General features: G+C 52.1%; 14 protein-coding genes across 14 annotated transcripts; 6 read left to right on the forward strand and 8 right to left on the reverse strand.

Annotated features, from left to right (window-relative positions):
* Positions 1-3,704: 3,704 nt before the first annotated feature.
* Positions 3,705-4,711, forward strand: RHO25_002144 (uncharacterized protein; the record flags this gene model as incomplete). The annotated part of the gene is made up of 3 exons (XM_023594736.1): positions 3,705-3,936; positions 3,996-4,136; positions 4,227-4,711. The coding sequence occupies 3 exons, from the start codon at positions 3,705-3,707 to the stop codon at positions 4,709-4,711; spliced, it is 858 nt and encodes a 285-aa protein (XP_023458083.1).
* A 176-nt stretch (positions 4,712-4,887) lies between these two features.
* Positions 4,888-6,470, reverse strand: RHO25_002145 (uncharacterized protein; the record flags this gene model as incomplete). Its single annotated transcript, XM_023594737.1, has 2 exons — positions 4,888-6,091; positions 6,163-6,470. 2 exons carry the CDS (start codon positions 6,468-6,470, stop codon positions 4,888-4,890), a joined length of 1,512 nt encoding a protein of 503 aa, XP_023458082.1.
* Positions 6,471-7,028: 558 nt separating this feature from the next.
* RHO25_002146 (uncharacterized protein) lies at positions 7,029-8,239 on the reverse strand (the record flags this gene model as incomplete). The annotated part of the gene is made up of 3 exons (XM_023594738.2): positions 7,029-7,138; positions 7,197-8,061; positions 8,234-8,239. 3 exons carry the CDS (start codon positions 8,237-8,239, stop codon positions 7,029-7,031), a joined length of 981 nt encoding a protein of 326 aa, XP_023458090.1.
* A 1,106-nt stretch (positions 8,240-9,345) lies between these two features.
* Positions 9,346-10,600, reverse strand: RHO25_002147 (uncharacterized protein; the record flags this gene model as incomplete). The annotated part of the gene is made up of 2 exons (XM_023594739.2): positions 9,346-9,699; positions 9,773-10,600. The coding sequence occupies 2 exons, from the start codon at positions 10,598-10,600 to the stop codon at positions 9,346-9,348; spliced, it is 1,182 nt and encodes a 393-aa protein (XP_023458089.1).
* Positions 10,601-11,046: 446 nt separating this feature from the next.
* RHO25_002148 (uncharacterized protein) lies at positions 11,047-12,462 on the reverse strand (the record flags this gene model as incomplete). Its single annotated transcript, XM_023594740.2, has 1 exon — positions 11,047-12,462. One exon carries the CDS (start codon positions 12,460-12,462, stop codon positions 11,047-11,049), a length of 1,416 nt encoding a protein of 471 aa, XP_023459256.2.
* A 381-nt stretch (positions 12,463-12,843) lies between these two features.
* On the reverse strand, positions 12,844-13,908 carry RHO25_002149 (uncharacterized protein; the record flags this gene model as incomplete). The annotated part of the gene is made up of 1 exon (XM_023594741.1): positions 12,844-13,908. The coding sequence occupies one exon, from the start codon at positions 13,906-13,908 to the stop codon at positions 12,844-12,846; it is 1,065 nt and encodes a 354-aa protein (XP_023459257.1).
* Positions 13,909-14,451: 543 nt separating this feature from the next.
* Positions 14,452-15,468, reverse strand: RHO25_002150 (uncharacterized protein; the record flags this gene model as incomplete). The annotated part of the gene is made up of 1 exon (XM_023594742.1): positions 14,452-15,468. One exon carries the CDS (start codon positions 15,466-15,468, stop codon positions 14,452-14,454), a length of 1,017 nt encoding a protein of 338 aa, XP_023459254.1.
* A 230-nt stretch (positions 15,469-15,698) lies between these two features.
* Positions 15,699-16,167, forward strand: RHO25_002151 (uncharacterized protein; the record flags this gene model as incomplete). Its single annotated transcript, XM_023594743.1, has 2 exons — positions 15,699-16,056; positions 16,118-16,167. The coding sequence occupies 2 exons, from the start codon at positions 15,699-15,701 to the stop codon at positions 16,165-16,167; spliced, it is 408 nt and encodes a 135-aa protein (XP_023459255.1).
* An 817-nt stretch (positions 16,168-16,984) lies between these two features.
* Positions 16,985-17,278, forward strand: RHO25_002152 (uncharacterized protein; the record flags this gene model as incomplete). The annotated part of the gene is made up of 1 exon (XM_023594744.1): positions 16,985-17,278. The coding sequence occupies one exon, from the start codon at positions 16,985-16,987 to the stop codon at positions 17,276-17,278; it is 294 nt and encodes a 97-aa protein (XP_023459260.1).
* Positions 17,279-17,320: 42 nt separating this feature from the next.
* On the forward strand, positions 17,321-19,424 carry RHO25_002153 (uncharacterized protein; the record flags this gene model as incomplete). The annotated part of the gene is made up of 3 exons (XM_065602182.1): positions 17,321-17,702; positions 17,752-17,774; positions 17,910-19,424. The coding sequence occupies 3 exons, from the start codon at positions 17,321-17,323 to the stop codon at positions 19,422-19,424; spliced, it is 1,920 nt and encodes a 639-aa protein (XP_065458254.1).
* Positions 19,425-19,485: 61 nt separating this feature from the next.
* Positions 19,486-19,941, reverse strand: RHO25_002154 (uncharacterized protein; the record flags this gene model as incomplete). Its single annotated transcript, XM_023594745.2, has 1 exon — positions 19,486-19,941. One exon carries the CDS (start codon positions 19,939-19,941, stop codon positions 19,486-19,488), a length of 456 nt encoding a protein of 151 aa, XP_023459261.1.
* Positions 19,942-20,834: 893 nt separating this feature from the next.
* RHO25_002155 (uncharacterized protein) lies at positions 20,835-23,990 on the forward strand (the record flags this gene model as incomplete). Its single annotated transcript, XM_023594746.2, has 5 exons — positions 20,835-21,745; positions 21,796-21,868; positions 21,919-22,018; positions 22,088-22,353; positions 22,404-23,990. 5 exons carry the CDS (start codon positions 20,835-20,837, stop codon positions 23,988-23,990), a joined length of 2,937 nt encoding a protein of 978 aa, XP_023459258.1.
* Positions 23,991-24,684: 694 nt separating this feature from the next.
* On the reverse strand, positions 24,685-25,233 carry RHO25_002156 (uncharacterized protein; the record flags this gene model as incomplete). The annotated part of the gene is made up of 1 exon (XM_065602183.1): positions 24,685-25,233. The coding sequence occupies one exon, from the start codon at positions 25,231-25,233 to the stop codon at positions 24,685-24,687; it is 549 nt and encodes a 182-aa protein (XP_065458255.1).
* Positions 25,234-25,835: 602 nt separating this feature from the next.
* Positions 25,836-26,834, forward strand: RHO25_002157 (uncharacterized protein; the record flags this gene model as incomplete). The annotated part of the gene is made up of 1 exon (XM_023594747.1): positions 25,836-26,834. The coding sequence occupies one exon, from the start codon at positions 25,836-25,838 to the stop codon at positions 26,832-26,834; it is 999 nt and encodes a 332-aa protein (XP_023459259.1).
* Positions 26,835-27,130: the final 296 nt, after the last annotated feature.

Raw genomic sequence — 27,130 nt, forward strand, 5'->3', positions numbered from 1 at the left:
CGGGACGCATAGCCTGTTTCCACACTTACAGGTATATTCCGACTCACCGAGCAAAGCGACTGCGACTTTCTTGGTGGCTTTTGGGTTTTGGAAAATGGAGCCGTGGACTCTGGAAGACCATCCTCTCTGAGGCGGCTGTACAGGAACATCTTTAGAGCAAGTCAGACGACATCGACGCTTCCCGCAAGGCGTAAGTGCTCTGAGCAAAGACTCGAGAGGTACCGGGAAGGGCATTGTACAGAAAACCTACCAAGTTCTGATATTTCCGCTTCAGGCGACACCAAATGGTCGTGTACCATACCCTAGTCGCGCATGCGATCGAGCCCCGTGTTCTCATCGGCCTTGTGGCGTGTCAGTAGGTGCCGGACCAAGACATTATACTATGCTGACACTAGGCGGCTAGCATGCCATAAGCCTCCTCCACGGTGATACCCCAGATTTACCCCATGATTCCCCGAGCGGTGAAACATGCTGTAAGCCTGTCAGGCGGCGAAGCTAGGCAACAATTTTACTGACCGATTTCAAACGTGAAACTGGACTAGCATCGAGTTCTCGCATCATGCTGTTCTTTGCCATAATATGCGGAACCACTACCCGGGGATGAATGATGACCTGATCTGCCTGCCAGCTTCTAGATTGATCTATATCTCGTGCCACGATCGGCCCGCATCTGTGGCTCCGCTGACGCTCCTCTTGCGTTAGAGCTCATGGGCAAGCTACTGCTTACGCGCACGGTGAAACTGTCCTACTTTGGTAGTTTTGCACAAAAATCAGAAAAGCTTAGTGCAGACTAAGAAGAGCTTGGCCTAGTAGTTAAAGTCCGGCGGAACGTCATGTTCTAAGCCCAAGCATGAGACGTGTGGCGTGCCTTTCGTAAACGCTGGTCGATGGCCCTTTCACTGCAAAGGTACTGCTTGGCTGGACGCTGGCCAAGACCCAACTGCGTGATCTTGGAACTTTAAATCATCTGTGGATCAAATTGCACGAGACCAAAGATCGCCCAAAGGGACTTGGTCGAATGTCGCTATAGTCGCCGATACACTACGCAACCACTGTTGAAGGATCTCTCATGCACTTTTGAAAGATATGTAACTCGAGTGGTACTGACAACAAGGACTGAACTTCTGCAAACCTCAAGTATAGATAGCTATGTACACATCCACGTTCATTTCCCAGACGCGGAACTTGTCTGCATACATCCCCGGTCTCTTGAAGCCAGCCGAAAGCCCGTTCACTTTTCTTTCCTACGATGCTGCAGTTAGAGATTAAATGGAGGAAGAAGCCCTTGCTCTCGGATGACCTATAGCGGAGAGTCATATAACTTCAGATGCATGATCTCTAGTCCTCCCGCTTCTCCTGGTAGTGTGGCGAAAGGTAGTTTGGGTTGAAGGGGTTCTGAGCCTTACGCTTCTCCTTCTCCTAGTAGTATAGCGAAAGGTAGTTTAGGTTAAAGGGGTTCTAAGCCTTACGCTTCTCCTTCTCCTAGTAGTATAGCGAAAGGTAGTTTAGGTTAAAGGGGTTCTAAGCTTTATGCTTCTCCTTCTCCTAATAGTATAGCGAAAGGTAGTTTAGGTTAAATAGATTCTAAGCCTTACGCTTCTCCTTCTCCTAATAGTATAGCGAAAGGTAGTTTAGGTTAAATAGATTCTAAGCCTTACGCTTCTCCTTCTCCTAGTAGTATAGCGAAAGGTAGTTTAGGTTAAAGGGGTTCTAAGCTTTACGCTTCTCCTTCTCCTAGTAGTATAGCGAAAGGTAGTTTAGGTTAAATAGATTCTAAGCCTTACGCTTCTCCTTCTCCTAGTAGTATAGCGAAAGGTAGTTTAGGTTAAAGGGGTTCTAAGCCTTACGCTTCTCCTTCTCCTAGTAGTATAGCGAAAGGTAGTTTAGGTTAAATAGATTCTAAGCCTTACGCTTCTCCTTCTCCTAGTAGTATAGCGAAAGGTAGTTTAGGTTAAAGGGGTTCTAAGCTTTACGCTTCTCCTTCTCCTAATAGTATAGCGAAAGGTAGTTTAGGTTGAATAGATTCTAAGCCTTACGCTTCTCCTTCTCCTAGTAGTATAGCGAAAGGTAGTTTAGGTTAAAGGGGTTCTGAGCCTTACGCTTCTCCTTCTCCTAATAGTATAGCGAAAGGTAGTTTGGGTTGAAGGGGTTCTGCGCTTCGCGCTTCACTGCAACCACGTTAGCCGGATGTACTCTTACGAAATTTTGGTTGCATATAAAGCGGTGGCAACTTACGCTCAACGGGCGCTGCCATAGCGCCAGCTGCGGCCATAGTCAAGAGGAGGGTTTGAGTCTTCATGGTAGCGACTTGTACGGGGTACTGATGTGTTGTGTTCGAGAATGAGTACTGGAGCTTGCAGGAAGAATGATCTCAGCTGAAGGAGATGCTCTCTTTTATAGACATTTTTCGACGGCTGTTTTGGCTCTCATCGATCTCGACTGACCACTTCTCGGCGATACATGCTGCTTCTGACTTCGTCTGCTCAGACACTTTTCTTCATGGCCCTGCTTGACTTCCGGCCGTCTAACCCCGTTATGCAGTACCTGATCTGCTGTTCCAGCTAACGACGGGCCCTAAGTCGACTAAGGCCTTCTACTAGACTTGTTGCCTACCTCAATCAACCACGGCAAGCCGGCTCTTGCTCTTGTCACAAGTTTAAGCGATGGTAGCGAAAGATCGCGTAAATGAGCGATGAGGCCAGGAGAGCTCCCAAAGGTCACGAAGCCTCATCCTTCAGTGGCGGTGAAGAGTCTAGGATCTAGTGTGACGACTGACACCGTACACGACGGGTAGAAATACCAAAGACCAGTTCGGAAAAGCCTGAACTTTCCAAGTGAATCGCCATCTGCTCTCGTGTAGTGGAGCTCACATGCGCACGCAAGTGCGTCTTCCGAGCCCCAGAACCACTAGATAAAACCATGGGGTTCCTCCATTCTCCAGGAGATAACTGCCGAGTTGGAGATGGGTCGCAACTCGGGGACATCGTACTTCCCAGTGACCCAAGACGTGGGTTGCTCTAAGGACGGAAGGTGCAGCATCCTGTAACAGTTAGCATCCACGCTTGTTGACTCTCGCCAGAACTAAAAATGTTTCGCCGCAACAAAAGACGGCCGAGGACAACCGCCGCGCCAGCGTGTCTGACCAGTTGATTCGAGACGGACTTAGTAGTCAAGGCAAGCGCTGGTCTGAAGTATGACACTGTCCCGTCGTGCAACCGTGTGGGAATAGATTCGGTCTTGCAATTCACCCCAGCAAGGAAGGTGGAATCGATGGGCCAGAGAAGATGAAGCAGCGAGTGGACGGCCCAGCAACTCGAGAAGACTTCTTCACGGGTAAACACGTCTGGTCGTCGCCCAGAAATCCGCCGGCATGGATTCGCACTCGGTCACGCTGCCTCCGCTTTTCAGCGGAGTTTCCCCGACATCCCCAGGACTTGTAAGTGAGCCCTAGAACACACTTAGGTCTGGAACCCCACACAGACCGAATGGTCGCTTATGGACAATCCGGGTTTGGTGCAAGATGATGGTGCTGGGATTTGAAGAATAAGTTGGAAGAGAGAAGAATTTCCCCGAATGGAAGTTTCCCCAAGTTTTGGAGCCCACAAATTTTGGGCTTCGTGCCTTCTACAGCAATTGCCTCCCTGCCTCTCAAACACCAACGCCGCAAAGGTCAAAGCATAGAACTGTATGAACGCGATCAGAAGATGGGATACCATCGCCTCACATCACCAGTCTACCATGACGAAGCAGAAGAAGCATCGCTCACGCATGGCGAGTCGAAAGAAGATGACAATCCGCATCGTTACAAGAAGCCTTCGATCTGGAAAATGCGTTTTATCATAGGAATGTCAATAGCGATGAACGTCGTCACCTTGATGCTCTGCGCAGCTCTCTACTCGAAAATCACATCACAGCTTGACAGAGAATCCAAACTACGTAAGTTCGGTTGCAGCGACAGTGAAGGAGAGATATGTCCAACTGAATACTTGAGACAGATCCCTTCTTCGAAGGAGTAGACGACGGCCGCTACCCAAACGACTTCGAAGCAGTCCACTTATCGTCATCGAAATTCTCTCAGCCCGTATCAGTCGCCGGCGACAAGGTCGAAGAAGAATGGATCAAAATCGGTGCATTCTGTAAGTCTGCGTTCAACTCCCCTACGGCCCACCATCCTCATCATATCTTTCCCTCAGTAGCTAACCACAATAACTCATTGATCATCACAGACCAACCCGCATTCCTCCCCGACAAATACGCCGCAGACTTCAACTTCATTCCAGGAAAACACCTCCGCTACACGCCCTCTGACGGGGACTACGCCCTCTACAGCGGCTACTCCGCCGACGTCGCCATGACACACTACATCCACTGCGTCAACCTCCTCCGCGAATCCCTCTGGTTCAACTACGACTACTACCGCAGCATCCACATGACATCTTTCAACGTCCCCGAAGGCCAAGAACAAGCCATCATCGATCACGTTTCGCATTGTGTGGATGCTTTGCGGAAAATGATTATGTGTGAGGCGAGTTTGGAACTTTGGCCTTTTGTGACGAATGCTGATGGATTGAATGTTACGGATATGAGTGCTAGTACGAGGAAGTGTAAGAATTATGAGGCGAGGAGGAAGTGGGTGGAGAAGTGGCAGAGTTGGGGCGCGCCGCATCAGGTTGATGATCATCATCTTTCGCATTGGAGGGTGTCTGGATGAGAGGGAAGCTGGAGAAGATCGTTCGTCATTTGCATTGGTGATTTTCTTTGTACATGTCCAAAATCTTTGTAAGACGAATTTGCAGATGAGATGATCTTTTTCTTTCTGTCTTCACACGGACGAGAGATATAGCAACCCTACGAAACGATTGGCTTCAACCTCAGCCACAACCCCCCTTAATCATCAACACAACCCCCCCAATCAAACTCCAACTTCTGCCTCTGCCCATCCCTCCCCTGCCCTACATACTCCATCTCAAACTCCCTTATCAAACCCGCCAACACAATCGCCATTTCAGCTCTTGCCATTTTCTCTCCAATGCACATCGTCGGTCCTTCTCCAAACGTCATAAACGCCAAACGCTCTTTTGCTCCTCCTGTGGGATCGGAAATCCAGCGGGTGGGGAGAAATTGGGATGGGTCTTGGGACCAGAGTGAGGGGTTGTGGTTGAAGACTTTCTGGACGATTATAAGGACTGTGCCTTGGGAGATTTGGTGGCCGAGGAGGTTTACGGAGGGTGTGGGTTCGCGGGCTAGGGCGGGGATGATAGGGTGTAGGCGGAGGGTTTCGTTGCAGATTGCGGTAAGGAGTGGGATGGAGGTGATGAGGTCTAGATGAGTGGCTGCGAGAGAGGAGGAGTCCTCTTTTGATTGGATATGCTCCTTGATTTCTGCGCGGACACGAGTTTGCAGCGTTTTGTCTTTGCTTAGCTCAAAGATTGCTAGGCATATCGTTTGGGCGATGGTTTCGTGGCCTGCTCCGAGGATTCCCAGTGCTTGGTTTACTAGCATTTCAAAATCCGTGATGCCGCCTTCACTAATACACGCGGAGATGATGTCGTTGTGCCCTTCTCCTATAGCAGCCTTTGACAGATTCGAAGCTTCCTCCCCCTCGTCTCGATCAACTATACTATCTTTCCTTCCCACCTCCGCTGACGCGAGGATCTCAGCCTTTTTCTTCGCAATCACCCCTCCGATTCGCCGTCGTACTACCTCTACCGCTTTAGCAGTCTGCTCATTTCTTTTCGTCGGAAACTTCTCCACGATTTTCCCGGGCAAAAGGTGCGCGAGCATTGTCCATGCCAGTCCTGCTCTCGCCCCATTTCCTTCGCCTCGGAAGACAGCAGCGTATTCTTTCCAAAGATCGTTGTCCGGATTTGCGAGACAGTCGAAGTCAAGACCAAAGCCTGCTTGTCCGACAATGTCTAACGTGGTGCGATTTATGAGTTCTGAGATTTCGACTCTGCTGTCCGTCGCTGCTGCCTTGTGCAATAGATTGACAAGTTCTTGGGTTTGGCCCAGAAGAGCGGATACTGATTCTTGATCTGTCGGCGTGTAAACATCGGTTGGAGAAGTTTCCGTTGCTTCTGGTGGTCTTCGCCTACAGCCGTCACGAGCCCGTTGCCCAGAAGTGAGGATAGGATTTTTCGGGATATAGTTGCTTTCTGGTACCTAGAGTTTGCTGCTCCTCTTTGGTATACTTCTTGAATGGCTGCTGGAGTGGTGAGCAAGATTTTGGGCTTGTTGAACATGCCTCGATAGAGGATCAGACCGGAATTGGGGACGCTGTCTGCCCATGCTTTTCGCTGGTCGTGGTCTGGTTCGATGAAGAAACGGCGCCATATGGGTGCTTGCGGCGCTTGAGGAATGGACTGAGTCCAGTCATTCGTAGTGAGGTAGGAAGAGATGAGTAGCAGGGAAAGTGCGATGATTGCAACGGCCAAAACGGTCGCTGGGTCAAGAGCTGGTACGTTGGTCATTGCAGTTGTGGGTAATGTAGCAGCAGCCTATGTTGCGTCTTGAAGCGATGGTTCCAGCTGGAACGGGGTCCAGATTTGATATCAGTAGATAGTAATCAAGTCGCAGCTCCGCGCCATCCGACTGCTGGGTGAGTTCCCTAATAACATGGCTCTTCCATGTAGCTGGGCATTTCCCGATGCAGAGTTTGAGACCTCTCGGGCTTCTATAGCGTGGAAGAGGCAGCGCAGTGTCATCAGTCCACCACGGGTCTTAAGTGATACGCACAAGACAAGTCTTTCGTCTTTGTAAGCAAAGACCTCTTTCAGGACTTATTCCGCCCCTGTATTACACACTATTTCTGTTCTGTTCTGTTGTTATAGTAGTAGTAGTACCAGTACCCAGCGAGCTCTGTTCATCTCATGACATCAAGGAGAAATGAAATAAGAAGAAAAGAGAAATAGGCGTACTCTGGTATCTCGCACACACGCAAACACAAAAGGAAACTGAAAAAGTAATTTTACACGCCCTCCCCATGTCCAATCTGATGATGAATGAGCCCAGCTCATATCCCCGGGAATCTATGCATTGGTCGTGTTGTTGTTATTGTTGTTGTTGTTGTCGCTCTTGAACCACCCTTGTGTGGCTCCGTAGATGACGATGATGAGGACGATGACGAGAATGATGGCGACTATGATTTGTGTTAGTATCGGCTGAAAGAGAGACAAGCAGAAAGACTTGATACTCACCACAAATACCCAAGCAAATCCACTTCTTCTTCCGCGCGGCACGAGCACTGCTGACACCCTTGTCCAGATGTACATTGCCCGCCTCGATGTGAGTATAGGTCTCCTCGGCCTTGGTCTCAATATCCATAACGGCAGCTTCTTGCTGAACAACAATCGCATCCAGATCTTGGAACAGTTGTTGCAATTCAATCATGGTCCTTTCAATCTGCTGAATGGCATCGTGTCGCTGTTGGACATTGCGCAATGTGCTGTTGGCTTGGCCTCTGCGATCCGACTGCATGAGAGCTTGCTGGAAGATTTGTGTATCACCGCCCGCCTCTGTTGCCTCGCGAATCTCCGCTTCTGACGCATCTGGCTTCACGATGAGATATTGACGACGTTGCTGCTCTTGCACCTCTTTGCGGAAGGCGGCTTCGGTCTGCTGGTAAGACTGAATGGCCTTTCGTATCCTTCGGTCAAGCGCATCGACTTGTGGTTTGTTTCTTGGGTTGCCTGCGTCTGGTTGTCCCTTGATGCGCTTCACGCGATCTGCCAATCCACGGTATCCTGACATGATATCTGCGCTGAGGGCGTCGACATCTTTGTTAGAGACGCCGGCGCTGGAGATGAAGGATCGCTGTAGTCTCTGCAGTTCTCCCAAGCGGCTCTCGAGGTCGTCAATGGCTCGGCCGACGGCGCGACAATCGTTCAGGATCTGATTGGGGTCGCGTTGGGGTTGTTCGTTCGAGTACGGAGCGCCATTGTGTGCGAGGGGTTGCATTTCGACGCCGCCGCCGTAGGCTGGAGGAGGTTGGCCATAGCCGCTGCTGTCGGTATCGTATGGGTTGGCTTGGCCGTAGCCACCGCCGCCATATGTGTTGTTGTACTGTGTCGCCATGTCGCTGTCAGTGCGCGTTCTCGCTCGTTCATGGCTCGAAGTGGCAGCGTGGGAGGTGGGAAGCACAACAACAACAACACAACGGGTGCCTGGGTGGTGGTATTATGTTGTTGTTCTTGCGCCCCGCCATCTTGCTGCACATGATGAAGTGCTTACTCACAGCCATGCTGATGTGAATTCCTGGCGCCTGACTCTGTGCCGCTGGCGTGCGTGGTGGCAGTCCGGTGGTCGACTCCTGAGCCCGCTCGCGGTTGCCTGTCCTTCCGTCCCGTGGAATGCTGCTGCGCGTGCTGGCTCGCGGACAATGGAAATGGGAAGTGATATACAGACGAGGCGGGGTCGAGCCTGTGCAATGTCTCAAAGTCGCGAAGGGTATGGAAGAAGGAGAGTGGGCGCAGGCGTCTGTAGTTGTTGCTGTTCTGCTGCTGCATTCAATTCAGGGTTCGCGTTTCACCCTTGCTCGCGACGGCGCTAAGGCAACCCTACGCTTCGTCGCCACCCGACTACTGCAGCAGCACAAAATAGCAGCCTGCACAGCCATTGCCATTGCACAACGCAGCTCTTTTTCTTCCACTCTGCCAGCATCATCGCGTATGAGGAGCTGCAAAATCCTGCTGCCTCTCGCTGTCTACACTGGATGATCCGGCAACTCGCCTCTCCCGACCACGGCCGCACGAGAATCACATTGAGAACAGGCAGTGGCCCAGTTCGGCGCGATCCGAGGCTGGGCTTCCTGCACCGTGCTGACCACTTTGTTGCATCTTTCGCACAATGCACTGCCAACGTGATGCTGCCGCTTCCAGGATAGCCTCATCATCCTCAGCTGAGAGCTCTTGCCCGCCACGCCTGCCGCGCACCTCGTCAGCACGCCGGCATTTTGGAAGCCGAGTTGTACGAGAGCGCCGTCTGAAGCGGTCAAGGAGTCTGCTCCGCCGTCCTGTTTTGACAACCAACGTCCGTGATAAGACACGGTCTGTGTCGCAACACCAATCCGGCACCACTTCGCATACTGTATCGCATTCTCGCAACTGTCTGTGCTGAATCGATCGTGCACTGCCATTGCTGCAGACAGACGTCTTCCAGTGTGATGAAGCTGGGCATCTCAGCGAAGAGAATGGCAAGGTATCGAACGACTCAACTCAGCTTAGCAATAACAATACTACCTATGCGTGCATCAGCTCCCAACAGCTCGCCTGTCTCTGCAAGCCCTCTTCCCATCCCTCGATGTCATTCTGCGAAATCAGCAACTCTTCGCCTTCATCCGTCACAGGCTCATTTCTCGCTGCGACCGCGCTCAACAGGCTCATCATCCTCGTCCTTGGAAACACTCGTTGCCTCACGCTCGATCGACTTCTTCTTGACGGGCTGAGTCCCAATCAGCTGCTCCAGGATCGGATTTCTCTCATGCATCTTCAGCCTCCTTTGCATCTCATCCTTGACCTCGTCCTTCACCTCGCCCAGACCTTGCTCCGATCCTCGCTTGTCACCCAATTGCTTCACGCGATCATTGAATCTCTGGTCGACCGCCTCTCTCACAATCTTGAGGATTGGACCAGTCATTTTGAAGCCATCATTCATTTCCTCCCACCGATGATTGAACCTCTCATCCGTCAATTCGGTCACAGTCTGCACAGTCAAACATAAGCTCTCCCAGTCCAAAGGGAACAGTAGAATTCATGCAGAGCTCAGAATCTCTCACCTGCTGATAATTTGCTCTCCACTTCGCAACAAGAGTTGCATGGAACCGAGTCGCTTCGTTCTGACGATACTCGTCGAGCTTGCTGGCAATCATGCGCTCAACATAAAGGCGCTCGTTGTGACTTACGACATCCACCCTAGATTGGACCATGCGCGAGACTGCTTGAGCCACTTCGACTTCCGGAGCTTGTCGCTGGGCAGGAGGATTTGGCGATGAAGCCGCCGCCGCGTTGCTGTCAAGCGATGGTCGAGCAGCTCCTCTCGGTCCACGACGTCCAGTCCTTTGTGGTGGAGAGAAGGTAAATTCTGCAGAAGGACGGTTTCTCTTGTTGTTGGCGCGATCTGAGTTTGGACTTGGTCTCTTTCCTTGGCTGGGAGAAGGTCCAGATGCCGGAGGCGCACGTCTTCCAGTGCGTTGTGATGGTAAAGGGGATCCATCTGGGCCGTAAAGTCGAGAAGGGTAATCTGTAGTCCAGTCTTCAGTGTCTGTGATTCCTTCGGGGTTGGAATCCTCGCTTGTACCTTCTTCCCCGTTGCTACGCGTGGCAGGAGAATCAGCAAGTAGTTCGAATCCTCTCGCTTTGCCTCTGCGACCTGGACGCTCTGCGGAGGTAGGACTGGTGACTGGGCTGACTGGCGGACTCTCAGAGCTGCCAGCCTCAACGGGCTCTTGCTTGATTTTGATGTCTGGCTCGTTGGCTTTAGGAGGAACGCATTCGTGTTGACTGATGTCCTCGCCCACTCTGAACCATTGACTGCAAAGGTCGCATGATTTCATCTTGCCAGGCATCCAAGGGAGTGCGGCCGGGCTGAAGTTGCTGGGGTTCATGGCGGATCGCTTGGAGTGTTCGGTGCGTGGGTGATGTGTCGCGCAAGTAATAATGGTGTGATCTGGGAAGGTGGTTGTCAACGGAAATTCTGACGACTCCGGAACTGAGGGAAGGATGTGGATAGTGTGGTGGGCGAGTTGGATGTGAAGGCTGATGATAGCGGTGGAAGAACAGGCAGCCTGAGAGGCGCTGTTCACGAAGCACACTTCTGACTCACAGAATGCTGTATTGAACGAGTTCGCTGTTGAGTGCTGCTATCTGTTCCAAGTGTGTATGTACAAGGTCACCAAAAAAAGGACGTAGCAGCAGCAAGAAGCCTCGCGCTTCCAACTCGCTTCCTCCACTAAAAGGTAGTCACTGCCAAAGTTTCGAAGGACAACAGTGCAACTGCGGCGCTGCACCAGATAACAGAGCCACCATCGCTGACACTTGCTTCGCAGCGATTTTACATACTTTGCAAGAACTCCATCATTCTGGCTTTCTCTTCCTTCATTGCGTTCTGTACCTGCTCCTTTACCATAGAGTCGATCTGCGCCTTCGCCGCAGCGATCTGAGCTTCAGCCTCAGCCTTGGTGTCAGCTTGGAACTGCGTCTTCTCGGCAGCGAGCTGAACTTCCCTTTCTTCGATAAATGCTTCGCACTTGCGGTGCACTGCGGCAAGCTGGGCTTCCTTTTCCTCGATGAAGGATTCCAGCTTGTTCTTCTCAGCAGCGAACTGGGCCTCCTTCCCGTTGATGATAGAGTCGAACTCCATCTTCTCGGCAGCAACCTCAGCCTCCTTTTCGATGATCATAGACTCGTATATTTTCTTGCAAGCAGCAATTTTGGCCTCAGCCTCCTTCTCACGGTCAGATTCGTGCTTCTGGATTTCTTGCAGGGCTTTTCTCTGAACTGCATCCTCGAAGATAGCAGCCAGTCTCTCGCGCTCTGCTCCGAGTTGTTGTGTGAGACGAGCGTCGTACGCGAGGCCCAACGCTGCTGTGCGTTCGTCCAAACGCTGGTTGAACAGTTGCTGAACCTCGACTCCCACGCTTCGTGTGATGGGCTGGCCATGACGGCCCGGGGTCTCGACAGAAGAGTGTCGGTTGTCAATGGACAGCTCATCAGGCTCGGCGAAGAGAGCGGTGCTCCCGGGCAGCGGAATGGAGCTGGCAGGGTTTGCAGAAGGGGCAGTGGACACCTGGAAATGTTTTCTCAGTGGCTTCGACTTCCTGGGAGCGACAGCGATAACATCCTCCGAATCGGACATGGCTTCGTCGGCAGACACCTCATCTTCATGATTGGGAAAGCCATCGTCACGATCTCTGACTTTGAATGTTTCGAAGCGCTTTCTTGAGGGCCTGGAGTGCAAGTCGAAGTCGAAGTCTTCAGATCCACTGGATCGCTTGCTAGGAATCGACGACATCTTTCCGCCGGACGAGATCGTACCTTGCGTCGTGTCCGTGAATTCTGAGTCATCGCTGTACGCGCTCTCTGATCTTTTGCTCAAGTTTTTGAGCATACTGTATTTGACTCTGCCGAGAAATTGGTTCCACGTCGATGAGTCACAGTTCTGGCGAGTGCCAGAGAACAGTTCCGCGAAGAGGGGGCTGCTGCTTTCGACTTCAGCCCAAAGGCGCGCGCGGTGAGCGCCATCTGGGTCGAAATCATTCAAGTTTTGGCGAAGCAGCGCTTTACCCCCGAAGATTTGCTGCTGGCCGGTCAACTTGATCTGCTGCCGAAGCATGTCGTATTCCGTATTGGCGCAAGCTAGAACTTGTTGGCATTCTGCCTTGGAGAGCCAGCCTCTGTTCCCCTTGCCTTTGAAGGGTGGAAGGGACGATGCGGTGTGCTTCACCGCGCCGTGTGGTGAGGTCGACATGGCGAATGCAGTATTGCAATGTTGATGAGTGAGAGTGAAAGCCGACACGCTTGTCGTTGCAATTGTAGCTGCAAACGCCAACATGGCGCTATGCAGCACGCGAGATGCAAACACAATCATTTTGGTGCAGGGTGCATTGTTTTCAACGGCGCGTTTGAGCGCAATGGGGCAACCTCATTGTTACTGATGCCTTCAGATGCAGGTCGTGCAGCGAATGCTTTCTTACAAGACCAATGTCAATCTGATCAGAATTCCAATTGCAGCTAGATAGCCAGTGAGGTACCGTTGCCTTCAGTCCTCCAGTCTGCCTTCACTTGGCTGACTCTGGCTTGCACGTGCGTACGTTTCGGCATTTCCTTGCGGAAAACACTGCCATCTGCTTCAGAATAAGCTCTTCAGCTGCTTTGCAACTGCCTCTTCCCATTTGATCCTCTCTTCTGGCAGTCTCATTTGCACTTCTCGCTCGACCAGAATGCCAATCTCGTTCCTCTCGGCAGCAACCTGAGCTTCAGCTTCTCCCATGATGGCAGATTCCAATTTCTGCTTCTCTGCAGAGACTCTTTCTTTCACCTGCTCTTCTACGACGCGAGCCAGATTTTTGCGCTCTTCTGCTTGCTCTGCGCGCTCCTCGGCGATTTCTGCTCGCTCTGCTGTGACTTGTACTGCTACACGAGCTTCGAAGGTGTCCTCCAGATCTGCGATACGCTGTTCTAGATGCTGTTTGACGAGCTGCATCATCTTGTTTGCGAAGCCGCTGGCGCATTCGTCGGAGAACTGGTCGTGAGGGGGAAGTATCTCCTTAGAGTGACGCTGATCGTCATCCAAGATCTCTTCGGCCCCTTCCAGTGAGTTAACACTCTTACGAAGTGGAGTGGTATTCCTGCTAGCAGATAGGGAGATCTCAGGCGCGTCCGGGATCCGCGAAGACAGCTTTGGTCTCTTTTCAGGGCGTCCACTGGTTTCTGACCCGAGCGTGGTATCGAGTTCCTTCACTTGCTCATTCGCATGCTCCGTGTCGTTGTCAAGATCGATCACTTCGGATGTGCTGCCGCGCTTTTTCGGTATCGACTTCGCGCCGTTGGTGCTAGCTATCTTCTTCCTCAATGGCTTTACCACGATGTGTATTATGGCTGACTTGACCCTGGTAACGTATTCTGACCACGTCTTTGCATCGCAATTCTGTCGTTTGCCTGCGAGCAGTTCTGCGAAGAGCGGGTTGCTCCTCTCGACTTCAGCCCACAGCTTCCGCCGATGTCGCCCCAAAGAGTCAAATTTCCGAAGGTCCTGGTCAAAGAGCGTTTTGCCATCAAAGCTGGGCTTTGTACCGATTGACAGTACAGCATCTCTAAGAAGTGTAAACTCGTGGTCGGTGCAGGACAGAGTTTGAAGGCATTCCGGGTTTGTCAAGTAGGTGCCTCTGCCTGGGAGGTCCGGCAGATCTGCCATGGCGGGCAGTTTTGTGCCTCGTGTGTGAAGATCGTGAGCGACGTGTTTATGTTGCAACGCGTTGAATGGAAGTCGACTCGTTCTGCATCGATTGTTGCCGTTGCTGCTGCAAACGCGGATGTCACGCTAGCGCGCGAAAGCAGGGGTCCTCGAGGGTAGGCACGCCACGTCTATGCTCGCTCCACCGATCTTTCAGCGCCTCCACCAATTAGGCACACGCAGTCCATGAAAGTAGCCGCTACGGTCATTGTTATGTCCGTGGAGGCAAACCAGTCAGTACGAGCATACTCAATTCCATCGTTTGCTTTGCGTTCACGCCGACAACTCTGGCTCCACCGGTATCTTGACCTCGATTTTATCAGGGTCTGGCCTGTCCTCGCACTGAGACATCAGTCCTGCTTCTACAACGCCAAACTTCATCTCCATGTCATGGCTTCCGCAGCGAAGACTTCCCAGCATCCTCGTTCTCGTACTCGTGGTGCAACAGCGGTGAGACATTCCTGTTAAGCGACCTCAAATGCGTCATGGAGCATCCAAATCTGCTCAGCTCACTTCGACGAGCCTCAGCGCCTTGTCAACAGCGCTGGCAGCTCGTCCTACTTCGCCTCCCTCTCTTTTGGCCTCTTGCACGCCGAATTGGAACGCCCCGTGCATGTTCAACTCTAGGAACACATTCATCCTCTCATCCGGATCATCATACACTTCGCCTTCCACATCTCGCGGCGCGCCGAACAGGTTGAGATACCCAAAAGGGTTGCTCCTCTTTGACAGCAGATGACAGTCTGTCTGACACAGCGGAAACAAGGCCGCTGCTCTTCGTGCTTCCGCTTGAAGATCTGGCGGAGGCCGTATGAGTCCAGCATTGATGAAGTGCGCCAGCGTCGAGAGCTGATGCACAAGAAGCCTGTTACTGCCAAGATTTGTTTTCGTCTTCGTTGCTGACCAGTCTCCATTCTGAACCACTCCACTGCTGCTTGTCCCTTGCCAGGAGAGCAAATTCTGGAAAGTCTGTAGAGTCTTCACCCATCCTCCTGCCTGGCTGACAACCGCCTCTCCGTTCGCCTCGAGCAGCCAGTCTAGGACGTCCAGTGCGGTCAAACGAATGTCATTCGAAAGATGTGACAGTCCAGCGCGAGTGTAGAGCACAGTCTGCTCCAGGTTTCCCAGCTGTCCAGCTGGCAGGAGCTTCAGCAATTTCAGCACCTGACCTCGTACCGCCGAGTTTCCATCCAAGATCAAAGGGCTGACTTTAGCCAACACACCCGACGCAGGCTTCGGCAAATTCCCGCTCGGCGCAGCTGCCACTGCCGTGATGAGATATGTCAGAGCATCTCTCCTTTGGGTCTCGTTCCGACTGCTCAAAAGGGACAGATTGTGGTGGAAGAGTGCCGCAGCATCTCGAGTGCCTTCGCTGAGGGACTGCTGTTTCAAGACGATAGATTTGGTTGAGAAACTGGTATCGGTGGCATTTGTATTTTTCGGTCGTGCTTTCCCGACTTTGAGCTTGGGTTTGGCGAAGTCGGCTTTCTTCTCTTTCTTCTTCTTGGCTGAGGAACCCATCGTGTGTGATGTCGCGCTTTCGTCTGGTATCTGTCTTGGCTCGCGAGGTCCTGCTTTCACATGTCGAACAGTAATTTGGAAGTGAAGCAAGAGTAGTTTCAGATTTAGAGTTGCGGGACGATCTTCCCGAACCGAGACTCGCCCGCTTGCACTTGCTCACCCGACGACCCTAGCATCTTGTTTGCATTTGACAACACGACACGGCCATGCTGCGGTTGGACAATTGAAGTATGGCATCCCAGCAGCCATCGCCATCTGCCGAGACAGAAGCGCTCTTGTCGCGGCTATCGCAGCGTCCTGGAGTCCAAGGCACCCTCATCCTCGCCCGCGATACTGGAGCTATCGTGCGCTCTTCAGGACTGGTCACCGATGCGGACAACGCCGACGAGGAAGCGCGCCCACCGACTTCAAATGGAGCAGATGATGGAGTGAAGAAGAGAGGGACTAGAAAGGCTGAAGAGGTTGCGCGGCTGGTGTACAAATTTGTGCAAGGCGCGGGAGAGATGATAGAGGACCTGAATGGGGAGCATGATGAGGCGAAGCTGTTGCGTGTGAGGACGAAGAAGAATGAGGTGGTGATCGTGCCGGGTATGCGAAAATACAATCGAATGTGGAATGGTGCCGTGCGAGATGCTGACTGGAGATACAGACGCGAAGTTCTTGCTTGTGGTGATCCATGACACTCCGCCAGCACCTTGACCCAGACCGCCGCCGACTGAATACAGCACCAGGCTCATCATGCTCCGACGACACACTGCTTGTCGTCTCAGTTCTATGTCGCCGCTTCATGACTCGATGCTGAAAGATGTCTCCATCTCCATCCATTGCGGCAGGCAGACCAAACGTGCAGGTCAAAGACACCAGATCACAATCAACTGGAAAGTGGCCCCAACGAAATGCGGGCACATCGTCGGACATCAGACACACGAAATCTCTTCCGCAAGAGAGTGCACGGAGTGAGCTAGCAAAGGCGCATGACGGACGATGGACATCAGCGCAACGCTGTTGATACCGAGGGCAGAGGCTAGACGTCCACCAATGCTCGTTCTCTGCCTCCAGGTCGAAGTCAAACGGTGCACTCAATCATCCGCTCTTTACACAAGTTCTACGCTTCCATCATCTCTTCAGTCTTGCTATTTGCCCCTCCATCTCGTTTTCCCTATCTGCTACTCTCGTCTAGCATCTGGCGCTAGAATTCATCTTTGAGGCGTGTCGAATCTGATCACAGCGCTGAAAAGGAATCGGACAGCCATGTGCTGAGGAAACCAAGCCTCGAGAGTAGACGAATCTGGATGTTCCCCTTTTCCCCCATCGTGCATACAGTGGCTGTGCTGAGGGACGTATGTGGCGCGCACGAGATGGCGGTCTCAGCCTCGTTGAGCTTTTTGAGACGAGGCTGAGCCCCTGGACCTCTTGCCTGTTGGACATCTCGTAGTCCCAGCTACTGCTTCATCGCACCAGGTCACAACGAGCAAGCGTTCCATCGTGCCGCCGACTTTGGTGGCAGGGTGGCAATATGAGACTTCTGCGCGCCGGGGGCGAGGAACTTGTTCTGGACAACGCCTACGGCGAGAGCAACGAGTACGCCATATTGTCCCACAGATGGCTGCCACAAGACGAACAAGAAATCAGATACCCCGATATCGTAAACCAAAAGGATGGATTGGACACCAAGGCTGGCTGGAACAAGTTACAAGGGTGTCGCCGGCAAGCTGTACTTGATGGCTTGCCGCATGTCTGGGCAGATACCGCATGTATTGACAAGAGCAGCAGTCAAGAATTGACAGAATCCATCAACTCCATGTATTAATGGTACAAAGAGGCCAAAGTCTGCTACGTCTATCTCCACGACATGCCCGATCCGGGAACAGTGTTCAACGACTTTGGACGTGTCACAGCTGAAGCTGATATTGCCGATGCAATTACGACGAACGGGTTGCAGCCCTCAGTCGCAGCGTTCAACGAAGATCACATACCATCTATATGGGACACCTGGGACCGTGAAGCCTTTAGGAAATGCACGTGGTTCACCCGAGCTTGGACGTTGCAAGAGATGATCGCCCCGCGTCAAGTCAGGTTCTACAGTCAGTCATGGCGCTTTATATGTGACCTCGAGGATATCGTCCCAGACATTTCAGGACTGACAGGCGTACACGAGTCCCTCTGGACGGAGCAAAGACCTTTAGATACCTTCAGCGTGGCGCAGAAGATGTCTTGGGCATCAGCACGCACAAGTAAGCAGAATTTGCCACTTCGAAGGATGGTGCCGCTGATCGCGCGCAGGTACAAAGATTGAAGATCGCACGGTATGTGCGTCGCTCAGCGGCACTCAAGCGTAGATGGCCTACTTCGTTGCCTACCTCCACACGCTTGATAATGAGGCTCGGCTTTCTTTTTCTTCTTCTTCTTTTCTATTTGTTTCAGTGCTGACCACATCGTAGTACTCGCTGCTCGGACTTATGGGCGTCAACATACCCGTCGTGTACGGAGAGGGCATCAAAGCATTCCAGAGACTTCAGGATGAAATTCTTCGCACTGGCTCAGATGACTCAATCTTCGCATTCAAGTCCAGTAGGGGGACCTACGGCGTTGCCACTTACTACACGATGTTTTTGTTGGCTCAATCTCCCGAAGAATTCCGGGGATGTGGAAATATCGTTATTCGCAACGAGCACGTTGCAACTGGCTATCGGGCTGGCACACGCGAGGTCACGTTCCATCAGAGGATAGTTGGAAGATTCGACGGTCTACGGTGGAAACATAGGCACGAGATAACACGCACTCTCTTTGGATGGTACAATGTCGCTTCGGACTACAAGGTGAAACGATTTATGATCTTGAGATGTGCCCTCGAAGACAAGCCTGAGATCGTGCTAGCCATGCGACTTCAATCTCTAGATTTTCCCCGGTCAGACCTCTACGCCGTCGATGGCTCTGGCTCTGGCCTTCACGTGGAGCCTCTGCGTATAAGTGCCCACGATTACGACTCTTGTCCCTACAAGACTTTCAGCGTGCTACGCGATCCGATGCCCGATCGATCTCAAGAATATGTCCAGAGCAAGAGAAATGTAATCATCCTTTGCGATTCCAAATGCACTCTGAACATTGGGCTAAAGAGCACATCCATCCAAGGTGCTTGGAACCAGGGACGGCTGTGCTTCGAACTACGAGCTGATGAACATTATTCATTACCAGAATTTGATGCAGAGCTCGAGCTCAGCATGCCAGGATCCGAATCAAAAATCAGGGCACATGTCAAGTTCTGGCCGACCGATAACGTGAGCAGGTTTCTGCGATTGAGATTCCACCAAGCAATCTCCTTGCCCTGGTGGACGACCCTTATACTTTGGACGGATATGTACTACTCTACTTTCGTCCCTTACGAGAGCGGATTCCTGGTCGGGAGAGCTTATCCTTGGAAAAGCCCTCTAGGGAAAAACAATCTTCTATTCTTGGAGTTCGAATACATGGAATTGCCGCTCTTGCTGTTGCACGCCTGCCGTAGGACTGGCCTGTTCGTCGCCTCTTGCATCGCTTTTATGCTCGTCATTGCTGCCATCGGAACTATGGGAGCACCGACCGTAATGTGGTCTACATTCAAGCAAAAGGCAGTGATCTGGTTCCTGCTGCCAATGTTAATCTGGTTCCTAACCAGTGCAGTTCTGTACCATTTTGACAAGATGCCTTTGAGGATCTTGCTTGCTGTGCCTTTCGGCATACTAGGAGCATTAAGCGCCATAATTATGCTCTATTTTTCGATGATACTATCGCCAACGTGCTGCGTCCCACTCACTGGTTCCAAGAAAGCTCAGGAAGAGATTGAGCGCTTCAAGGCTCTAATGGAGGATCCACATTGGTCCCAGCAAAACTGGACTCGAAGAGCTATGGAGCATATCAAGACTTTCGTTATAGAATGGTGGTTTGGAATCAAGTGGGTTATATCATATAATTTGTAATTGGTAAGAAGAAGACGACCTCATACTGCTGACACCAACCAAAATCACAACATAATTTGCTTCACCAATGCTCCTCCCCAATCTCCACCGCATCAACATCCAGCCCCTCCTTGAACCACCTCTCCTCCTCCTTAGTCTCGACATCATTCCCACTCATCTGCCTCTTCCTCATTTTCCCCTCTTCATCAAACGTCCAATCCTCCAAACCATAACACCTCTTCCACTTCATCCCGTCATTCTCATCTTGATACTCGTACCAAAACTGCACAGCGATCCGATTTTCTGTGAAAGCGAATAGTTCTTTCCGAAGGGTGTAGTTTTTCTCTTTTTCCCATTTCGCTGTGAGGAAGGCGATTATTTGGTCTGTGCCTTGGAGGAAGTTGTCTCGGTTGCGCCAGATGGAGTCGGCGGTGTAGGCTTGGGAGATTTTGGTGGGATTTTGGGTGTTCCAGAGGTTTTGGGCGACTTTGACTTTTTGATGGGCGGTTGAGGCATTGTAGGGTGGCTTGAGAGACATTTTAGGAGTGAGAATATGGACAGAGGTGAGGCTGAGATGTTAGGAGATGAGGTCGAGATGGTTCACGTCTTCTTTGAAGTTGATGCTATCAATTCCACGTCATTTTTATACTGCAATGGTGGATGCTGTGCACTCTGCCAATACCATTCTCAATCATATCCGCGTGGAGTCCGTCCCGGGAGTTCTGCGATCTAGCCGTACAAGCATCCTCATCCTGGTTGTTCGTGTTCACGGTAACTAGGCGTCCCCTTCGCCGGTGTCGGTTCTCCAAGGTGAATGGTAGTCATATGTGTGCTTTACTCATCGTATCTGTCATCTGCTGCCAAGCTATATCTAGGGGCGTGAGAGTTGCCCTGCAGCGAGGGACAATCTTGGGAGAGTGCATTGTCCCAATGAGAAGAGGATGATGTCGGCCGTACGAAGTGTGGAATCGGCCGGTTGAAGTGGCAGACCAATAGCAATGATCATGGATCCACTTCGGCGCCGATCCTACGTGCTGACAAAGAATGAGCAGGGCAGCATCTCGACCAACATAGTTTGCGACAGCAAAGTCCGAAGGTGCGAAGCTAGCTATGGATAGTAGGCTGTTCGGATCGGAAACATTGGCTGTATGAGAAGCGGTTTATCCGGATTGGCCTCCGTAAGACGACGTCTTCCATTCGACCTGAGCGAGAGCGTGAGTAGAGCAAGACAACAACGTCCAATGCGCTAGGCGGCAGACTGCGTGCGTGAGCAACACAAGCACTGCACGCGTGCAAGAAGGGCTCGTGGGCATTCCTGCAGGATCACTTGGCTCTGTCGAGGCCTCATCCAAGCTGCGCAACTAATCTGATTACTTGCGTCGCCCCCATCGTCCGATCTTCCACCGCACGCGCCCGCCCTCTCTTCTAATCATGTCGCAAGGCCCCGCTGACGCCAGCGAGAGCGTCTCGCCTACTTCCAACTCCGCCCACCACGCGCTGAATAAGCTCGCAAATGGAGAACACCTCAAGCAGAAGCGCGCGCGATCGCAGTTGTCCTGTATCCCCTGCCGGCAAGGAAAGCTGAAATGTAACCGATCTCACGACCCGGCCTGCGACCAGTGTATCAAGAGGAGCCGCGAAGGCCAATGCCATTATGTCCCACCTCCAAAGAAGCAAAAGGCGAATCAGAATGTCAAAGGGCGGATACGGCAGTTGGAGACGCTCGTGGTGGACTTGATGAACCAGCAGAGTCAGAAGCAGGCACAGACACAGCAAGCGGAGAGCACGGCCACGACACAATCGTCAGCCACGCGGACACCATCAATAGAGAGCAGGCAGGGCGCTGCGACTCAGCTCACTCCACCCAGCGATAGCGATGACTATGCCCCGCAAGATGGACACAATGGACACGGCGAAGCGCAGGACGACGTGGACAGCACGACAAAGCCTTTTGGCAAGCTGCGCATCAGCAATGGAGAGATCAGCTATGTCGGCGAGACGCACTGGCAAGCCATATTGAACGGCATATCGGACCTGAAGCGAGAGCTGGGTGACGAGCAAGATGACGAGCAGGCCGAAGGAGACTCTCCCGAGAGGACTGTCGCTGATGTCTATGGCACGACTCCCATGAGCCAAGCGGCCTCGCAAAATCTGGCACCCGATCAGACTTCTTCACATCTGGGCTTGATGCTCGGTGGTGCGGGCGGCGCAATGACCAGAGAGCAGCTCATCAAAGCAATACCTGAGAAGAGAATAACAGATCGACTATGTGCCTTATGGTTCAACTCGCCAGATCCTTTCAAACCTATCATTCATGCGCCAACTTTTCAAGATCAGTATCGGTACGTGCGTGTCTGCTAATGGGTCGCTCCTTTGACTGAGCAGTCTTCAGGAACTTTTGGCGCGATCCGAGAGAAACTCCGACCATGTGGATTGGTCTGCTATTTGCCATCCTCTCGCTTGCGGTATGATAATTCATGCACTGCTGTTGTTGTGATGCTTGCTGACTCAAAAGACCTCGTTCGGTCTTCGTGACGCAGATCCAGACTCTGACGCGGCCAAGCGAATACTTGCTGAAATGACCAAATTTCACTCGCTGGCTGGATCTGCTGCTGGTAAGTCAGATGCATGATTACTCCAGACGCGACAAAGACGAATTGCAGACTGATAGCATATCTCTGTAGTGGCTGCGGACTACACCAAAGGCCAAGCGCATACGATGGAGTGCTTGATGCTCTTTGGAGCCGGCATGCGAAGTGCCGAAGCCTCTGTCAGTGCTTGGTTGATTATTGGCCTGGTGGTCAGACTGGGCCTGCGCATGGGATACCATCGAGATTCGGACAACCATCCCGGCATCAGCGTCTTCGATGGTGAGATGAGGCGGCGGATCTGGTCTGTCATCAGCATGATTGACGTCTTGTTCTCGTTCCAACTTGGCATGCCAGGAATGGTAGGTTCAGACTATTGCTAGCTACTGCGTATCAGCTAACATTGCCACAGGTCAAGAGGATTCAGTCCGACACGCGGCCGCCGAGGAACTTGCTCGACAGAGACTTCAACGTCAACACCACTGTGCTGCCACCCGACCGAAGCGTCGATGAGATCACGCCTTCATCTTACATGCGTGCCAAGCTTGGCCTCGTCGCAGTCTTCGCAGAAGTCAACGAGCTCATCCATGCCACTGTGCCGCCATGTCATGGACAGATGATGGATCTTGACAGAAGACTGGACGAAGCGAGAGCCGCGATGCCGCCTCCTCTGCAGATGCCCGATATGAGCGAACTTGTCACCGAGCCGGCCGAGCAAGTGATGTGTCGAATCAACTTGGATTTGATCTACCTCAAGACCAAGATGGTCTTACACCGACGTTACATGGAACGACCATTCGCTCAACTCTCCGTCGAAGAGCAACAGTTCGGCATTGGTTTCAGTCGCAGATCTTGCGTTGATGCCGCATTGAAGGTCCTGCGGCATCAGCACGAAATCTATGCTGCATCTCAGCCTGGAGGTCAGCTGGAAAGTGTCAAGTGGTACATGGGATCGATCTCGACCCACGACTTCCTTCTCGCCGCTATGATTGTCTGCCTGGAGCTTTCGCAACAAATCGGCGACAACGTAGCTGTGCTCAATCCCAACCTCATCATGTGTCCCATCCGAGGTGTCATGATGGACGCATTGGAAAAGAGCCACAAGATCTGGTCCGCCGCCGCCGCTGCAGGACGAAAGCGTGATCGTAATGCTCCTCAGCAGATCGGAAAAGAGCACATGCTTGACGAGACGGAGAAGGCCTGTCGTGCCATGTCTACCATGTTGACCAAGGTGCGAGCCCGATTCCCACACCAACCTGATGCTACGCGGAAAACGAATATGAACTGCGCGGCGCCCTCGCGACCTGGAATGGGTATTGCGAACGATGATCTCGGCATTGACTTCTCACTGCCGCAAAGCGTTCCTGCTCAGACGTCAAAGGCCACTCACACCGCAGGTGGGATGCCTTTCGGCGGCATCGTATCTTACCACAATTGGGACGACACTGCTGATCTTGGCGAGAGCTTGCAATATAACGCACCACATAATGCCAACGGGAATTCCCAAGGACCGTCTGTCTCGTTCTACATGCCCCATCTTTCTCAGGAAAGAAGCCTCTCCTCGAGCGAAGCAACAGGTCCAATGAGCACAAATCAATACACCTCTTCCTCGGGACCCAACTCGAACGAACCTTCCCCCAACTCCAACTCGCAAGACTATTCCCTTCTTCCCGAATTCGGCATGATTGGTGATATGCTCGACATGCCCGGATCAATTGACTGGGAGATGTTCGACGCGGGAGTCATCAAGAACAACAACCCGACTTCGTTGACGCATGATGCGATAATGGACAATCCTATGCCGGGGAGTGCTATGAATGGACCCATTGATTATGGAGGAGCAAACGGCGGGGCGAGTAGTGGACCTTTTGGCTTTTCGATGGGCGGTGATTTGATGGTTGCTGGTGGGACTAACGGTGTGGGAAATTATACGGCGAGCAATTACTACATGCAATATGGGGATGATGGTTTTGGAACGAATGGGATGGGAATGGGATGAGAAGACGAGAAGTGGAAAGGATGAGGGGGAGATACATTCATGCCAACGGAGTGCTGTGCACGAGTGGCGAGCTCCTGGTCGTGCCATTTGCTGACGTAAAGCGGTGGCATGGGCAAGTGTCATCACTTACTTCTGTTCTGGAAGAACAGCATGCGAAGCTCGGGGCTGACATGCGACTGCAGCGTCGGAAGCACAAATATGGGGAAGGGAACGAATTGACGAAGAGCACATACCCAAGGCAACTCAATGATACTTGGCAAGACACAAGGGAAGTGCCAATTGACTCTACGGATCTCTTCAAAGGTGCAACTAGGCCTTTTCCTTATTCGGCCCTTCGACAGGCCGTCACCACTGAGGAAGCACTGCGTTGTGAGTAATGTCCATTGACACGAGACGCCCGAGCCCTTCAATCTCCGGGGTAAGTAACATCCAGCCTTTTCACCATCGCCACCCTCAGCCCCTCAGCTACACGTTGACTCAACAGAGATCACGCAATGCTTCTCGTCACTCCTCCTGCACCTATCTCTGACGAGTTGGGACTTGGCGATGCAGACCGGCCTTCGACGTGCGCATGAAACCGGAGTCGGAAGATAACTTTCATTTTCACGAATCTGCTCAAATGAAGTTACTACAATACACAATTGAAACAAAAATTTCGCTCCTTTCAACACTCCATGGATCTCCGCGCGACCTTTCACAACCCGCCTTCCTCCTCGTTGCCTTGAGTTCCCGTATAACGACCGAAGTGCTCGATCACCTGCCCTATGTCATGCATCTTCACCAAAGCGAATAGCACGAAGAAGATGGGACAGGTGAAGAAGAGAGCTTGGATTTGCTCCCACGTGGTCTCTCCCGAGATGGCTTCGTCCTCTTTTGGCCTTAGCAAGCCATCGTCTTCTTTGAACTCTGAGGCTGGGTCCGAGGCATCGCGTAGGCCGCTTTCGAGGTCAGCCGCTTCGTCTGGTTGGCGGAGATAGGAGAGGCGCCGCTCTGGTTGCTGCAGCGAAGTTGCAGCTTTCTTGTCGGCCTGAGGTCTCCTTGGTGGCTTGCTTGAGTCTCTTTTTGGAGAGTAGGATGGCCGGCCGGGTTGAGTGTACACGGGGCACCCGGCGTACATTGGTGCTGCGAAGGCGATTGGTGGAAGGGGAGTGAGGGGTCCTTGCGCGGGCTCTGGGTTGTCGGCGCGGCGTGTCTCTGGGACTATGCCCGAGAGAGCGGACTTGAGCTTGGAGATGTTGAACATTTTGGCTTGAGCTGTTGATCGGAGTGATGTGTGGTGATGATTTTGGGTGCGAGAATCACTGTTATGAGAGGATGCTGGGGTGGGAGGCAGATGTAGTATATATGGAAAGAATTCGAAAAAATTTGGATGGTAAGGACATATACTTCGTGGGTCCTACCACAGTTTCGATTCTCTGACGATACATAACACTTCGCCATGTTCGAAGATATACGAGACGTAATCCTCTTCGCTATGTCCCCTGATTGGATCACTCAGACCTTGCGGCCTCATGTTGCTCCGTAATGTGCTTCAGGCTGCGCTGATTGTTCTCCTGTGCTGGTTCGGTGGATCGTACAGTTTATTCCAGCGAGCATAATAAATGGGGTGCAAGTCTTGGCGCTGTGCATACCGATGCAAGGGAGATGTGCGGTTCCCTTTGTCTCTATCAGGCTTCTTGGCGGGCGAGGAACAGACAATAATGCAGACTGTGCCGGATACGGGAGTTCAGAATGTTGAACAAAGAAGTCAGTCGCTTGCACTCTATGAGTCTCTCCTGGTCGACTGAATTATACTCCATTGTTTTGCAACTCAACACGAGACTTCTAAGACTAGTTGCACTCATCATGCCGGCTATCACTCGAAGAGGAAGGGCGTCCAAAGTTGTGAAGAATGTGGCTCCGGCAGCAAGACGACAAAACCCTGCCCAGGATCGCCACACATCCCGCAAGCCATTTGCATCAACACGCGGACAGCGAGGCAGAGCTCGCGGCCGCGGTAGCCACAGGCCAACTCCCGCTCGAAACGTCGAAAGCGTAGACAAACAAGTGAATGCCTCCGAACAACAGATCATCGCCTCTGCTCATCCCGATCCAAAGGATGCCCCTGGCACGCCAAAAGTGACGCGAGTGTACACTGAATTGTTTGAATCGAAGCCGACGTCTCTCAGTTTTGTTTCTCAGGGCAATCTACCCACGTCGCCGGATGTGGAAACTATGACATTGAACTTGATGGACTTTTGTCTACTGGAGGACAACTGGAATCCTGCGCTGAGCCACAACAAACTTGCTGCGAGCTGCTTCTACTTTGCATCGAAGATTGTTGAATCTGGCGGGGGGATCAAGATTACACCAGAAGACGTTGCAAGGGCCTTTGAGCAGGAAGCAGAGATGAGTGCAAGTGCGTGGATGATGTGGATGGCCAAGTCAGGAAGCGGAGCAAGTCAACAGTATGGCCCAGCGCAGAATGACGATGCAGAGCTGAGGGAGAGAGCGAAAGTGGCTTGTCAAGTCTCCGCAGATGATGTTGAGACGGGATCAGCAATCCTTTTGGACATGAGAGATAGACTTGGAGAATCAGTGGGAGAATATCGAGATGCACTGATGGGTCTGTCTCTTTCGAAGACAGCAGAGCATGAGCAAGAGCCGGAGACAAGCGTAGCTGTGTCGGGCGAAGCTGTCAAGACAAGTGAGCAAGATCTCGTGGATGATTCACTGTTCAATCAAATATCTTGGGAGAGCAAAGACGACCAGGAAGCTAGTGAGTTGCTCGAAGCAGGAATGAAAGGGCCGGAATTGGTCGAGCTTGATGACTTCGAAGCTTCGGTTGAAGACTTTGCTTCGTAGCTCTGTATTGATAGGCCTCCTATGAAGGCTTCTGGCCTCTGACACAATCATCGTCATGCTCTGCGTACCGTCTTCTGGCAATCATCAAGGGCCGATCCAGTCAGGGTAGAAGAGCGTCATCGGCTCTTGGTCTATGGCTGCTTCAGTCGTGATGGAACAGCTTTCGAGCCGCCTCCCATGATTGCTGCAAAAGCGTCACGCATGCTTTCCGCAGGACCTGGCCGGCCGATAAGACCTTTCGAATCTGGGGCTGGCTGGCAAGCAAGAATAATTGTGCAGACAGTTTGTAGTGTAGC

The sequence above is a fragment of the Cercospora beticola genome, chromosome 1 (genome assembly GCF_033473495.1).
Source record: "Cercospora beticola chromosome 1, complete sequence".
In the NCBI taxonomy this organism is placed as follows: Eukaryota; Fungi; Ascomycota; class Dothideomycetes; order Mycosphaerellales; family Mycosphaerellaceae; genus Cercospora; species Cercospora beticola.